This window comes from Cynocephalus volans, chromosome 1 (genome assembly GCF_027409185.1).
Source record: "Cynocephalus volans isolate mCynVol1 chromosome 1, mCynVol1.pri, whole genome shotgun sequence".
Lineage (NCBI taxonomy): Eukaryota > Metazoa > Chordata > Mammalia > Dermoptera > Cynocephalidae > Cynocephalus > Cynocephalus volans.
The window spans coordinates 107,194,225-107,210,656 of NC_084460.1; the positions used below are offsets into that span (position 1 = coordinate 107,194,225).

Below are 16,432 nucleotides of genomic sequence, written 5' to 3' on the forward strand. Positions count from 1 at the left end.
CTGTTTCCCTACATCTGTCTGACAACGTTAGAGGTAAAATTTTGAATCTTTTAGTTTTAATTTGTTTTTCTCCTCTGAGTATACCACAATATTGGTTTTTATTTTTTCCTATGGTTTCCTATATTTATGTCACCCCCATATTTTAGATCTATATTTTCTTTCACCTGTACAATTTATCTTCCTCCTTCAATCTCTTTCTACAGTCTGAGACATCACCTTCAGATTGATTTAACTCCAGTAGCAATTTACCATGTGACTTCCCACCCGGAAAAACATCCCTGGATCCCCATTGTCTACTGGAGAAAATCCAGACCCTGTATCCTCACTTTGAAGACTTATTCTGTGTTTTCTACCTTTTCTTCCAAAAGATTACATTCTATGTAGCCTGACAAAAATGAGGCTTCCTGTGGACTTCACGTAAAGGTGCACTTCCTGCCTCTGTGTCTTTACACATGCTGTTCCCTCAGCCCAGCATGCTCCCTCTCCCTCTCTACCTGTCCAAATCCACCTTTCTTAGAAACCCAGCTCACATGCCATCTTCTCCAAATGCCCTAAGCAAATGGAGACAACATGAAAGGTCATGCTTACCGGCACTTTCATTTTAAATTCACCTCGATAATATTTAATGCCAATGTCAGTGAACGCCCTCTGGATAAAGCGAGATGGACGAAGGATGAATATGAGCTGCAAGTTTCCTGGAAATGCCACCTGGAAGGATTATGAAAAGTGTCAGGGGAGAGAGAAAATGTCACATCCATCACCAGGATCTACTTTGGTCTCCTATTGCCCAATATCACTTTAAAGGAAAAGTTAAAGTGGGCATAATGGATACCAAAGAATTAGAATAGATTTCAGAGCTAAAAGGGACCTTAGAGGTCAAATAAACCAAACCCCTCTTTAAAAACCAAACTACCCAAACAAACAAAAAAAGTTCTGATTATAAAAATAATTCAGTCTTTGTAAAAAAATTGAGAAATTAATAAAAGTATATATTAGAAAGAGCAAACCATCCATGATACCATAGCCATATTTAATATTTCAATTTATTTACTTATAGGCTGTTTTCTCTGTTTAAATGTTTAAACTCAAACTGTAGAAATATTTTGTAACCTGCCTTTTCACTTAATACTATACCACGAGCTTTTATTCCTGTTATTAAAAAATTCTTTGAAAATATTGTTTTTTACAGATGCACAATTCATCTAACCAATTCCTTATTGCTAGTCATTTCGACTTTTCAATACTTTTACTATTATAAATAACACAGAAATGAACACCTTTTATCCACATTTTGGAACATTTTCTTAGGATAGATTCCTAGAAGAATTACTGGGTCAAAGAATTAGTATTTTAAGGGTTCTTGATGCATATTATTGCCAAGTTGCTTTCAGAAAGTATTGCCCTCAGCTTGAGGTGAAGTCCTGAGCAATGAGATCACCCAGATTCACATAACTACTTTGTGGCAAAGTTAGGAACCCAAGCCTCCCACTGCCCATGGCTTTCCATTCTTCCAGTGGTTCCCAAAGCAACTTAAGGTGCTTGTTTAAAAAAAAAAAAAAATCTGATCTTTACTCCAGACTATTCTGATTCATTAGAACTGGAATGAAGTCTAGGTACCTGTACCTCTAGCAAACTCTTGAAGAGATTCTGGTAGGTAGCCAGATTTTGGGATCAGTGCACTAGAGCATCTTTTAGACGTAAAGTGATCAATGTAATCGTGGACAAATTAGGGTCAAATATTAGGTTATTCGGTCCTGTCTATGCAACCCGAACTGTCTAGAGGCCGGACCTCCAGAACAGCCAGGGGTGTCAACCATGGTTATGGTTATAAATCCTGTAACCACAAACTAAGCCAAAGCGAAAAACAACCCACGTATAAAGGGAAGGGAGTGCTTTCTTCCCCCGTCTTTGAAATGCAAGCTCATAAACAGAAGAATCTTGCATTTCTTTGTGTCATGACAGGATAAATTAGCTGAGACACAATTTGTGCATCTGGATGAGGCTCTAAATCTATCTAACAGGGACTCTGTATGTGCATGTCTGTATTTGTGACTGCTCCTGTAAGTGGGAGTGAATCTTCAAATATTGCTCTCCCATCCTAACTCCTACACACACATTACCACCATACCATACCCATTCTCTTTGCCCAGGCTCAACTGCCCCAGGGAGCCTGTGCTTGGTAAAAATACTGGTGTGGCTGGCCCCGAGGTGCCTCTGCCTGACCGTGTGGCTGAGTTCACAGGTCTGAGGTCCCTACAGAGGAAACATACATCTATCTGCTGGAAGACAACAAACAGGGAACAAAATAGAAACCCATCCAAGATTGTACAATTTGCACCAAATGCAATCACACCTCCAACCAAGCTACTCAAATATCATTTTGTCTTGCTTTGGCATTATCATTCTAATTTGTGAAAAAATAATTTGAGTAGTGAAATGAAAACTGTCTTAAATCAGGTTGCACCCAGAGCAAAGCTTCAGACAAGAATTTGGATACCACTAGTTTGTTTGGGAGGTGATTCCAGGAAGCACAAATGAGGGAATAGGGAGGTGGACGACAATGGACAGAGAGCCAGTGTATCAATGAGGGGGTTATTGCTATGGGCAAGAGGGGATGAGACCCTCTGGGACACTGTGTGGAACACACCTCAGAATTGTTGCACTGTCAGGTGTGGACACTGGGGTATTTATCCACCAACTCCCATAACTCAATGGTTGCTGGTTACTCCTGGGCATTAACTTCCCACCCGTCCCTGTTTAGCAACCAGAGAAGTCAATAAGGGAGAGAGACTCAGGAAGCCCTTGACATGCTCAGGAATTGTCTGCAGGTGACCTTCAGATGACAGAGGGCATATGAACGTGACACAACAGCACCTGCTACAAAGACCCTCCCAAAATTTGACATAAAATGATTGTCTTTTCCCTAGGATTTTGATATGGAATAATCAAATAGACAATTTAAATGACTTTTATAATAATAGCACAAAAATACATATTTACAGCTATCCGTGTCAAGGATGCCTTTACGGAGCTCCACTTGTCCCTTCGTCTGTCAATAACAATGATGAATCCGATGCTGGCAGCCTCCGCACTGCAAGGAAGGGTGGTCAGTGTCAGAGATTAGGTGAGAACCATGGGTTCTACGTGGCTCCCATAGGAGAATGCACCCTACAGCCTCCGTACCACTCCAGGCTCACTGTGTAAACACCCTGCACAGCACAAGGAATAGCTGGGTCTGATTTCTCCAGCAAAGGAACCAACTTCCTCTTTCAGTCTGAGCCTGGCAGACTGAACAAAATAAATACTTTGTCTCTTAAACCTCTCGTGGACTCTGTTTCTGGCTGGCAAATGCGCAAACACCAAAGGAGCAGCTGTGCTCATGCCTAAAGGAAGATGCACATATCAGCTGATCATCACGTGTCCCAGTATAAACAAAGGTCCTTGATGTTGAGCTCCACCATCCTTCCACTCCTAAGACAGAGTGCAGCTATCAATATCCTTCCATAGGAGTCAGTCCTAGAGGTGTTCAGAAATAACACGTCAATGGGAAAAACAACCCCCTTCAAGTTCCTGGCTATAAGAAGGCCAATAGACCATATGCATGAGAAAATATCATCTTCATTAAGACCAAAAGGAAGTTATTCTTTCCCCTCTTATTCTCACAAAACCCTTTGAAACTAAAGTCCTAAAAGTAAACACATTTTTCTTCTCTCCTTTGGGGAGAAGTACAGTATAGAGGAAAGGACAAGGGCCTTAGAGCCTGGTTCAAACCCTAGTGCTGCCACTTACCAGCACTGAGACACTGGGGAGATCACCTAACTTGTCTAAAATTCAGTTTCATTCTACATAAAATGAGAATTTTATCACCAATTGTGAAGTGGCTAAAAGCACAAATTCTGGAACTAACCTGACTAGATTTGAACTCTGAATTCTACCATTTATATATTGTATAGGTTTTGGGGTGGAGGGGTGGTAAGAGAGAGAATTACTTAACCCCTATAGTTTCACAGACTCTTCATTTGTAAAGTAGGAATAATAAAATAGTACCCATTTATAATGTTGGTATGTACAGATGTATAAAATGCTCAGAACAATGCCTGGCACTTGGTAATACTGAATAAGAACTAGCAATTATTATTTCTTATGTGTTTGTTAGGGAGATGAAAAGAGATACAGTACATGAAAAGTAGTTTGCCCATAGTAAATCTTCAATAATCTTTAATATTGGATAAAAGGTGGGCTTTACCCTAAAAAGCGTTTGTATGTGAATAAGGTAGAAGATCTAAGAAAAACCTGCAAGAAAACATAAGTAGATGATCTGAATTAGGCGTCACTGGGTGAACCCATTATCATAGCCCCATATTGACCTAGGTTATCTTGTTGGGGACATTTTCAAGGCCACAGTGTAAGCAGGGGTGGTTTCAATGGGTGGAAGAGGCAGAGATTAGAGTGGCCAGGATTTGAGGTCAAGAAGGGGATCCTTACAGAGGGAACGCCAGAAGACTTCATGGAAACCCTTCTTTAATGCTTGGCTAACTCCTGGCCCCACAAATTTAGATAAGAGTCCTGGAGGCTGAGAGAGATTAGCAACTGTAAGATTGAGAACTGATGAGAAATTATGAAGCCTGCATAGTTCTGGGGAGAGATAATTGGTGTTTGGGCACAACCAGAATAGACAGACTTTGATGAAGACTCTATTTATTCAGGTGAAGCTCCGGAAAGGCCATTCTCTATGAATAAAGGAACTCCTATTCCATACTCTAGGAACTCCAATGGATTTGCCATCAGATTAAGTCTACACTCTAGGAGTAAGGACAAAATAGAAATGCACTTGCCCTAAGAAAACCCAAAACCAGCCCTGAAAAAGATCAGGGTAATCCAGCAGTAACTTAACTGCCTGCTAGGTCAAAATCCTTTGTATGTAGGTAAAGCCCTACAACATGTCATCCACAATGTCTAGCGTAAGAATTTTTTAAAAAGTACAAATGCAAAGAGGCAGGAAAAATTGACCAATAACTAAGAGATAAAATAGTCAGTAAATACAGACTTAGAGATGAGGGCAGGCAAAAACTTCAAACTAACTATGATCAATATGTCAAAGAAAAAACAGTAGAAGGTAGACGAAATGGATTAAAAGTTTCATGATTTCAACAGAGAATTAGACTATATAATAAAGAATCAAATGAAACTTACAGAATTACAAAACACCAATATCCGAAAGAACTTGGTGGATTTGTTTAACAACAGACTGAACACAGCAGAAGACAGAACACGTGGAATTGAAAACAGATCAACTGAAAGTATTCAAACTGAACATGGGGGGGGGAAATGGAAACAACAGAATGTAACAGGGATGCAGGACATGAACAAAAGTTCCAGAAGGAGAGGAGAGAGAACAGGTGGCAGAAACAATACTTTAAGATATGATTAAGAATTTCCCAAATCTCTGGAAATTTACAAAAGGAGGATTGGAATCTCTCTCCCTAACTCTAGAGCCAGTAATCTTAACTGCTTTGCTGTTATGCCTACCAGCAACATCAGCTATGCTGCACTGTCCTTCCAGATGAATGGGATTCCAGGCAGTTACCCAGGGAAGGCCAGGAACATTCTTCCCTCTACCAGTGAAAATTTAAAAAATTTTTTCAACAGTGCTGTTTTTTTTAATTGACTTTTAAAATTTCTAGTTGACAGATGATAATTGTATGTATTTGTGTGATACAGTGTGATGTTTTGATATAGGCATATATTGTGTAATGATTAAAATAAGCTATTTTTAATAAAAGCACTGCATGTTACAATACTAAAAAAAAAAATTATCCAAATCTGATAAAAGACATTGACTCACAGATTCAAGCAATTCTTCTACTAGTACATAGGATAAAACAAAGAAAACTTCACCAAGGTATATTGGAACTAAACTGCTGAAAATGGAAGATAAGGAAAAAATTTTAAAGCAACCAGTAAAAAAGACACACTATCTTCAGAAGAACAACATTAAAAAATAATCACGTCTAAAGGCAAAAGTATAAATAAAAGAAAAAAAATCACTGACTTTTCAATAGAGACTATGGAAGCTGCAATCCAATGGAACAATATCTTTAGAATACTGACCTGAAAAACTTTCATTTAGAATTCTACACCCATTGAAAATTCATTTTAAAAATGAAGGTGAAGGGCCGGCTTGTGGCTCACTTGGGAGAGTGTGGTGCTGATAACACCAAGGCCACGGGTTTGGATCCCTATATAGGGACGGCCGGTTAAGTCACTTGGGAGAGCATGGTGCTGACAACACCAAGTCAAGGGTTAAGATCGCCTTACCGGTCATCTTTTAAAAAAAAAAAAAAAAGAGAAGAAGAAAGTGAAATAAGGACATTTCCAGACAATTAGAGCTGAGAGAATGTATAGTAATTAGACATATACTTCAAAAAATATTAAAGGTTATTCTCTGGGCTGAGTGAAGTTGGAAGCATGGAGGTGCAAGAAAAATAAACAGCCTGAAAAGGATAAATACATGGGTGATGAGGTTCAGCTGCTGATTAGGAAGACTTTCACTCTTATCAAAAACAAACAAACAAAAAACACTGGTTATGTTAAAAACTCATATTTTTCTTAAATACGAGAGAATTCTGAGGACAAGAAAATATAAATGAATGAATTCCAGAGAGAGTTAAGACCTTCCTTAGTGAGCAAATACTAGAGACTTTCACATGAAAATTGCCTATTCTGGGAATAAACAGGCAAATGAATGAACCTGAAGGGAAATAACCTCACATAGTAACCCGAATCTTCAAGAAAGAATGAAGAGCACTCTAAACATTAAATATGTGTACAAATAGTACCAACTATGTTTTTCATTTCTCTAACAACTATTGACTAATCAAAGCAAAAACAATAAAAAAGTATTGTTGAATAGATTACATATGTAAAATAAAATGTATCACGATAGTAGCATTAAATATGGAATGAAGTAAATGGAATAATACTATTGAAACTGGTATTGAATGAAATGAAATTATACTATTTGTATGAAGTGATATGAAATTAATCCAAGGTATATTGTGCCAATTTAAGGATACATACCATAATACTAGAGAAACCATTGATAAAAAATCAGTAGGCGAGATAAATAGTATACTGAAAATATTTTAATAACTCAAAAGAAGGTAGGAAAGGAAAAATAAAGGAACAAGTCAGAGACGGTATGAACAGCAAGATGGTAGATTTAAACCCAACCATCTTAATAATCACATTAAGTGGAAATGGTTTATTCCACTCCATTTAGAAGGCAAATAGTGACAGAGTGAATATACTGCCTACAAGAAATAGTCTTTAAATATGAGAACCGAGATAGATTGAAAGAAAAGGATAGTAAAAGATACACCATGCAGTCACTAATCATAAGAAAGACAGTGAGGCTATGTTAATATTAGAAAAAGTAGTGTTCGAGACAAGGAGTATTGGCGGAGATAAATGACCCATAAAGATGAAACGGTCCATTTATCATGAAGACATAACAATCCTAAATGTGTACAAAAGAAAAAATAGATGAATCCACAAAGTTCAAGATTTTAGCACTTCTCTCTTAGTAACTGATAGAACAAGCAGGAAAAAATTAGTAAAAATATAGACCTGACCCTGAAGAACTTAAAATCCAACAACTGCAGAACACATTCTTTTCAAATGTTCATGGGACATAAATCAAAACAGACCATTATCTGGGCCACAAAACAAGTCTCAACAAATTCAAAGGAGTGTAATCCTAGAGGGTGCACTTTCGATCACCATAGAATTAAATTGGAACTCTATTATTCTTCTGTTTTTTATTTCATTTATCTTTGCCTTTTTATTTTCCTTTACAATTTCCTTCCTTCTTTCCTTGGGTTTAATTTCCATTCTCTTTTCTACCTTCTTAAGGTAGATTAGATTATTGATTTTAAACATTTCTTCTTTTCTAATGTAAGTATTTCAAGTTACAATTTCCTCCTAAGCAACTACTTTAGCCACATCACATAAATTTTGGTTTATTGTGTTCATTACTGTTCAGTTAAAAACGTTTTCTTACTTCCTTTGTAATTTCTTCTTTGGTCATGGATAACTTAGAGGCATTGGCTTAGCTTCCAAATGTCTTACAATTTTTTTAATTGATGGTAACACAAGTGAGAATAGTGGTTTCCTTGGCGGAGGAAGGCAAAGAAGTGAGGGGTTGTGGTAGAGTTATTGATGGAAAAGAAGCAGGAAGCGACTTTCCCAGGAATATTCTATACCCTGAGCTGTGTGGTTGTTCCATGGCTGTATAAACAGGTATTCATCGAGCTATATATATAATTAAGATTTCATTCTCTTTATGTAAATTATAACTCAGTTAAAACAACAACCAAGTGTGAAAGAGGAAAAATATTTTAAAATTTAAAAAGAAAGACCCATACTTCTTGAGTGCCCAGTGTGTATGAGGTACTGATCATAGGAGACACAAGAATGAGCAAAACAGTTCTGCAGCACAGGTGCCAGCACAAGCAAACTGATATTAATAGCAACACCACCAGCACCAACAATAATAATTTTAGGTAATAATAGCTACTATTTATTAATCTTCTATCATTTGTCAGACATATTTATTTTTTACCTCACTTGACCTTATAAAATGGCTATTATCTCCATTTTACAGATGAAGAAACAAAGACTGATAGAAATAAAATAACTTGCCTCTCATCAACCACCCCAGCAAACCTGGATTTCAAGCTCAGAGCTCTCTGATACTACCGCTCGTGCTGTTAACCCTATTCCACTGCTCCTCTTCAATTTTTTTCACAGCAAATCTGCTCATACCTTGTGGCAGTTTTATTTTGTATATTTTTCTCATACTAGTTTTTTTCTTTTCTTTTTTCTTAAAACCGAGTAATTTTTGAAGAAGTTCTAAGGAAACCACCAGGGTGGAGCTGCAGAGGCTCAGCAAACAAGGTGGAGCAGGGAGAGGCTCAGCAAATAGAATACACTACACAAACACAGGCTATTCTTTGCTCTATGAAATAAGCAGCTACCCACACCTATGGCCTCCCCACCCAAACTGTGGGCAAGTCACAACGAGGCTGCTCTTAGCTCCACACAGACCAAGACCCAAGACCACAGCATCTGGGTAAAGAGAGTGTGGGATGTGCTGGGAAAAGACCTGTGAACATAAAGGGTCATGTCTCCTGACATAATTGTGTATAGGCCACAGTTCAGAAAGAAGAGACAATGAATCATGACAATGACTTTGAATGTAGTCCTCCCATAAAGTGGACCTGCTAAACAACACTCAGTAATAACTACTGTGGATATTTTTCTCACCCTCTCTTGTTCAACAAAGGCATCAACACTTCAATGAAAACAAATGCATTGGTTTCTGACCAACATATTTCTGCAGGTAACACTTCACTGTTTGAACCCCTGATGTTCTTCGTAACACTAAGATCCTATAATGTGCTAGACACCTGCAAAATACTATTTGGTATAATCCTCACAACCACTCTATGATGTTGGTGATAACATTTCCATTTTACAGATGAGGAATCTAATCCTCAGAGATGTTAAAAAAAGTAATATTAACTTGCCCAAAGTCACATCCTATAAGCAGAGTTAAGATTCAGTTGAAGCCTTTAGACTCCAAGACTAATGCTTATGCCACAAAATTTATGCTGCCTTATTATGGAAAATATTTTTACTCTGTAGTCCTTCATTTTCTGATCTTAGTAATTCCTTTGTAACAAATATAATTGAACTTTTGATGAGCCGATGCAAGAAATGATTATGTTTTGTAATGATGAATGTGTTAATTATCCTGACTTGATCATCATACATGGTACACAGGTATTGATATTCAAGTCTGTACTTCACAAATAAGGATAATCAATTATGCTTCAATTTTAAAAAAGGTGACATTTTGAAAATCACTAAATATGACTATATAAGTGTAAGATATTGAGGTAAATGTGTACTGACCCCAAAATATCAGAGAAGTTTTGTGGTGGGTGTGGTATTTATTTTCTTAATTAAACTTTGATATTAATATATATTCCTATGATTTGCCTTTTTCAGTAACTAGGTATGAAAATATTCCAGTTAACTAAAATTTTACTGCATTGCCATAAGGACCAAGTCAAATGTAGGGTGACAAATCATCTTGTTTGCACAGGACTAAGGAATTTCCTGGGACACATTACTTTCAGTGCTAAAACTGACAGTTTCAGGAAAACCAGGACAATTGGTAACCCTAATTCAAATGGCTAATTCCAAGCACTAATAAAACTGTCACTAGCACACTACCTATGGGGCTTCTCACTGGAAAAAATCAAACTACCCTTTAGGACCGTTTATGTTTTTGACAGTTACTCTGTGTGACTTACAAATTCCCTTTTGAATGGCAGTGCTTAGGACTGTTCCTGGTACAAGAAATGATTAGCCTGTGGTTTTCTTCAATTTATTATTCTAACTTAGAAATAAAGTATTCCAATGCTTTCAGGTCTTGTGGTATGCTCTTGGCATTTTCATCTGCAAAATGATGGGCAGACATGAGCCCATCTCACATACTCCTTTCAACTTTAACATTCTGTGATTCGCTGATTCCATACAGTGACTTCAAGTCCCTAGGGGCCACAGATGTCCTTCTACAAATTCAGTTGATCAGTTTTATAGGGTTTAAAAAACATTACAACATAGAACCACATCAAAAATGAAAGACACAGAAAACAATTTGGTTTAATTTCTTGAATATCTCAGAATCTTCCATCATACCTTCCCTCTCTTCCCAAATCTGAAACCTCACCTTTACCTTATCTTTCGCTATATTTTTCAATGCCTCCTCCCAAGTAGACAGTTACTTTCCACTTTCTTCATAACAGGACTAAGGTCTTCATTTAGAATGGACTAAACGTGGTGACTCTAGAGTTCTCCTTGATAGCAATGGCAGTTCTCTTCCCAAACCAGTGAAGAGAATCAGGTGGGCACCTGCCGCACAGGGAAGCCAGCAAAGAGCAGTGCTTTGAGGGACATCGACAGCTCTTGAGCAAGAGGAGAGAGAATCTACAGAGCAACCAATGGCAAAGTACACCCCCCCATCCCCCGCCTTTTCTGGATCCTCATTCAAACAAAGCTAAAAGAAAAAAGGATTATTGGGGACATAGGAAAACTGAACTTTTTGGTTATATTAAGGTATATTTTGTGATGTGATGATGGTATCATCACTATATTTTAAAAAGAATCCTTGTCTTTTAGAAGTATATTCTGAAATGTTTATAGAAAAAATTGTATGCTATCTTCTTCAAGATAATGATGGGGGGCAATGTGGGTGGAGACACAGATGAAACACAAGTGTCCACGAGCTGGTTATTATTGAAGCTGGGTGATAGAAACTGAGGTGTTTTTAGTACTAGTCTTCTGACTTTTGCATATGTTAATTTTTTTCTAACATTTCCATAAAAAAATTTAAAGACTAAAAAAAAAGGACATCAAAGCTCTTAGGTTATTTATGAATAAAAAAATCCACAGTATAGAAAACTGAAACTTTAGGAATCAGCTACACTCATTCACAGAATAGACAATACTCAGAGGATACTTCCTTTCTACAGGAGGAAGCGACGTGATCGGTGACTTAGTTCAGTCCTTTAACAATGAAGGAATCCCCTTCCACATCCCTGCAAGATGCCCACACAGCTCCACCACATGCATCAAGTGACAGAGCATGCACTGCCTCTAAGCTGACCTAATTCATTGCCAGGCTGCTCAGAGAATGAGGTGGCCCTTTCCCCATAATCAGTCAAATATTCCTTCCTATAGAGCTTCCACATTTCAAATTCCATCCTCCTACCAAACTTTTTTTTAATGGAGAGAGAAACGGGAATATTAAAATAATATTATAATATTAATAAAGCCTCTGTAAGCCTACAATAAAAATAAATCCATTATGAATGAATAAATATAGAAATAAATACAGCAATTAGAATACATTTCCAGGTATTTCTACTGTGCATAGTGATATAAAATAGTATTTAAAGCATTGGCAAAAATTGCCTCTAGATAGTCTCATAGATCCCACCCCCTCCACACAAACACTCCACCACAACTTTCTTTAAATAATATTGATTTCTAGAATCTACATTAAATATTAGAAAATGAAAAAACTAGGGAATTCTGTGGGAGAAGCAAGAGATATGTAATGTCACTGGAAAGGATCAGATCTTTTGGGGACTGTGGATATAAGTGAATTCCTCTTTCTAATGATGCTGACTTTAGAAAATAAAGGGGAAAATGCTTGATGGCTTCTTAGTGGCACTCCAACACAGTCTTACTCTTGAATAGATGGGACAGAGAGCTGGAAGAGCAGAGTAGTTAATGAGAGATCATATACAATAATGCTTTTCAGACTTTAAAGTCTACACCAATCACCTGAGGGGCCTATTAAATATACCAATTCCTATTCATGAAGTCTCAGGCAAAGCCCCAGATTCTGTAGTTCTAACAAGCTTCCAGGTGATGTCCATTCTATGGGCCACACTTGGAGAAGCTGGGGCGGTTGCCCCTCTCCCTCGTGAATAGAGAGCAGCTGGTTATAGCATTTGCCGCATCTGTAGATTGAGAACTTCTTCTCTTACAAAGTAGGTTTGCCTTGAGAGCACCTGGGATATAAGTATTGAAACCAGGGGAAGGCAGAGCAGAGCTTGAAGAAACTCCAGATGCCACGGAAGAGTCAGAAGAAGATAAAAATCAGGTCTTTCTAGAGATAAAATTGACTAAAACACTCTGCCTCCAGAGAAAACATAATATCATTTTATGATAAGTAAAAGTCCTGCCTACTCTCTAGTCAAGCATACTGAAAGGGAAATTTATTTCTAGGACCCACCCACTGATGCAGAATTGGCTGGCCTCTATCTCCTTCAATTGAATGCAAAGACTTTGGTTAAACAGAGCTACCAAGTGCAAAGGAAACCCAAGCCAGATAATCATATTAAAAATATGCCCCTTTATTTAGAAATATGAAAAGGCAACTAAAGTTCTTCTGAAATGAATAAAGCCAGAGCATCAAATAGAAAGACTGAGGTAAACAAACAGAACAACCTAGAAACAAATAGCGAAAGAAACACAATGAAACTTCTATATTTCTTCTAATTCGTAATCTCAGACACTTGAAAGGATACTTCATCCATAATACAAAGACAGCCTGTTATGAAAAGGCAGCAATGATAGAATAAGTAGTTCTCAGAAATTAAACATATGATGCCAGAACCAGGAAATTTATAGATGAGTTAGACACACACACACACACACACACACACACACACACACACAGAGCAGATAACAAAATTAGTGATCTAAAATAAAAAGTTCATTAAAAATAATAAAGAAGGGACTTCTGGGTAGCTGAGCAAAATCTTAATCTTCCCACATCCTCTCAAAACTATACAGATCAACAAAAAGAACAAATAGAGCCACACAAACCCCATGCCTTGAGAGTAACTAGAAGATAGAGAACACTACAAACTCCAAGTTACATATAAGTAGATTTTTTTAACAAACAAAAAAGACACCAATGTTCGGCAGCTTTCTTGAACTCCTGCTACCAGCTTTTGCAGAGAGCTAGAGGGTGCCAGGAGAAAAGGCCATTGAGATAAAACCACTCACAGAAAAAAAGAAAGTCTATCCTAAGTGTAAAGATACTGAAAAAAGAGTCCTGGGCCACCAGGGCACTGACTAGAGAAGTTCTCAAAGATACAGTCTTGGAAAGGCTAAGCTTCTGGGAGAGAAAGGAAAAGAAAGGAGAGATGGTGACTGTGTGATAAAGGCAAAAAGAAGCAAGAGGTAAAATTTAGCATCCTACAAGACAAAAAAAAGAAAAAAGTCAGGATATGAACCCCTTCCCTTAATCTCCAGAGGGAAAAAAAGTTTAAGGCCATCCATCAAAAAAATGTATTTAGATACGCTGACAGAAGATGGTATTCTTGAACTAGGAATCTTATAAACCACCCCAAACCACCAACCCTGTCCACTAAATGCAAGATGGAAGCAGTATTGATTCACTCAAAAATACTGTGAAGTTGTTGGGAGGGGGGAATAAGAATCAAAAACTGTTAGCTTCAAGTGAATGAGAAGACAAGCCACAGACTGGAAGAAAATATTTGCAAATGACATAATGTTATAAAGAACTGTTATCCAAAATAAACAAAGACTCTTAAAACTCAACAACTGAATTTGTATATCACTTTGGGTAGTATGGACATTTTCACTATGTTGATTCTTCCAATCCAAGAGCATGGGATATCTTTCCATCCTCTTGTATCCTCTCTAATTTCTCTCAGCAGTGGTTTGTAGTTCTCATTATAGAGATTTTTCACCTCCTTGGTTAACTCAATTCCTTTTAAAAATGGGCAAAAGACACCACACCGAAGAAGATATGCAGATAAATAAGTATATGAAAAGATGTTCAACATCCTATGTCACTAGGGAATTGCAAACTAAAACGACAATGAGACACCTCTATATACTTATGAGCGTGATCAGAATTCTGAATACTGACAACACCAAATGCTGGCAAGGAACAACAGGAGCTCTCACTCATTACTGATGGCTGTGAAAAATGGTACAGCAACTTTGGATGACAGTTTGACAGTTTCTTACAAAACATATTCTTACCATACAATCCATCAGTTATGCTCCTTGGTATTTACTCAAGTGAGCTGAAAACTTATGTCTATACAAAAACTTATACACAGATATTTATAGCAGCTTTATTCATAATTGCCAAAACTGAAAGTAGGTCCTTCAGTAGGTGAGTGAATAGATAAACTGTGATATTGTACATCCAGACACTGGAAAATTATTCAGCTTTAAAAGGAAATGAAGCCATGAAAAGACTTGAAGGAAACAAATGCATATTACTAAGTGAAAGAAATCAATCTGGAAAGGCTATAGACTGTATAACTCCACCTATATGACATTCTGGAAAAGGCAAAACTATGGAGGCAGTAAAAGAATCAGTGGTTGCCGGGAATTAAGGGGAGGGAGGAGTGAATAGGCAGAGCCCAGAGGATTTTTTGGGCAGGAAACTATTCTGCATGATACTACAATGGTGAATACATGTCATTATGTATTTGTCAAAACCCACAGAATGTACAACACCAAGAGTGAACTGCATGTAAACTATGGGCTTTGGGGGACAATGATGTGTTAATGCAGGTTCATCAGTTGTAACAAATGTACCACTCTGGTGGGGGTTGTTGATGGTGGAGGAGGCTGTGCATGTGTGTGGGCAGGAGGAATATGGGGACTCTGTGATTTCTGCTAAATTTTGCTGTGAACCTGAAACTGCTGTAAAAAAAATAAAACCTATCTTTAAAAAAAACAAAAACTTTTGAGATAATAAAAATTCCTCTAAAAACTAGTCCCTAAGCAGAAACAAACCTATAATATAGCATTCCAAACTGAATTCCGTGTCTTCAAAGAAACATTTGGGAGAATAGGGATGGGGAGGGACACCTTACACAAGAAACTCAACAACAAAACACTGAAATGAACTTTTAAAATTTTTTTTGGTGGCTGGCTGGTACAGGGATTGAATCCTGAACCTATCCATACTCTAACCAACTGAGCTAACTGACCAGCCCTGAAATAAACTCTTTAATGTACAAAAAAAAGAAGAAATAAAATGAGAAGACAGAAAAATAAAAGGAAAAGACAAAATCATATGAGAAATAGAGTCTAAATTATAAGATACTCAAGGGATAACATATTTGAACACAAAATTTAATAGGATGCAGTGAATAACATCAAGAAAACAAACAAGAGAATAAAAGTGGAAGAAACTAAAAAGTAAAAAGACAATGGTTGAAATAGAAGCAAAACAAAAAAAAAACTAATATAATTATAATTGGAGTCCCTAAAAACTAAAAATAACAACAAAAACAGAAATAATATTTAAAGTATAATCCAAGAAAACATTCCAAAAACTAAAAAAAGACCTGAATCTGTATATATCTGTAAGGGCCCAGCAGGCACTTGAGCAAGTCGACCTGAAATAACCAACTGAGACATATCCTAGTAAAACTGTTAGGGTTTAAAGATAAAGTAAAAATTCTCAATACCTCAAGGTGAAAAGACCAAATAACTTGCCAGGATAACAGAAACAAACAGCTATCATAATTCTCAAAGGCAACATACAAATCATGGCAAGAACAGCACAGCATTCTAGAACAATCCATGAACAAAAAGTGTGAACTAAGAATTTTACATCCAGACAAGCTGAAATTCAAGTATAGAGGCAAGAGAAAAACAGTTATAAACACGCAAAAACTCAGGGAATTTTGGACCTATGAGACCTTCCTGAAGAATCCAGGAGAGGTGGATCTTCATCCAGTCAAGATATGACTTGGGGAAACTTCAGCAGAAGGATCAATTTAATATATTT

At 37.2% G+C, this 16,432-nt stretch overlaps 1 protein-coding gene across 6 annotated transcripts in view; it reads right to left on the reverse strand.

Annotated features, from left to right (window-relative positions):
• MCF2L2 (MCF.2 cell line derived transforming sequence-like 2) overlaps positions 1–16,432 on the reverse strand; it is a 232,239-nt gene that overhangs the window by 161,220 nt on the left and 54,587 nt on the right. For all 6 annotated transcript variants that reach the window (XM_063078277.1, XM_063078295.1, XM_063078315.1 and 3 more), the window contains exons 4-5: positions 3,001–3,091; positions 589–708 (exon numbers count right to left, since the gene is read on the reverse strand). In XM_063078277.1, coding sequence (XP_062934347.1) covers positions 589–708; positions 3,001–3,091 — 211 coding nt within the window. The remainder of the gene's footprint in view (positions 1–588; positions 709–3,000; positions 3,092–16,432) is intronic.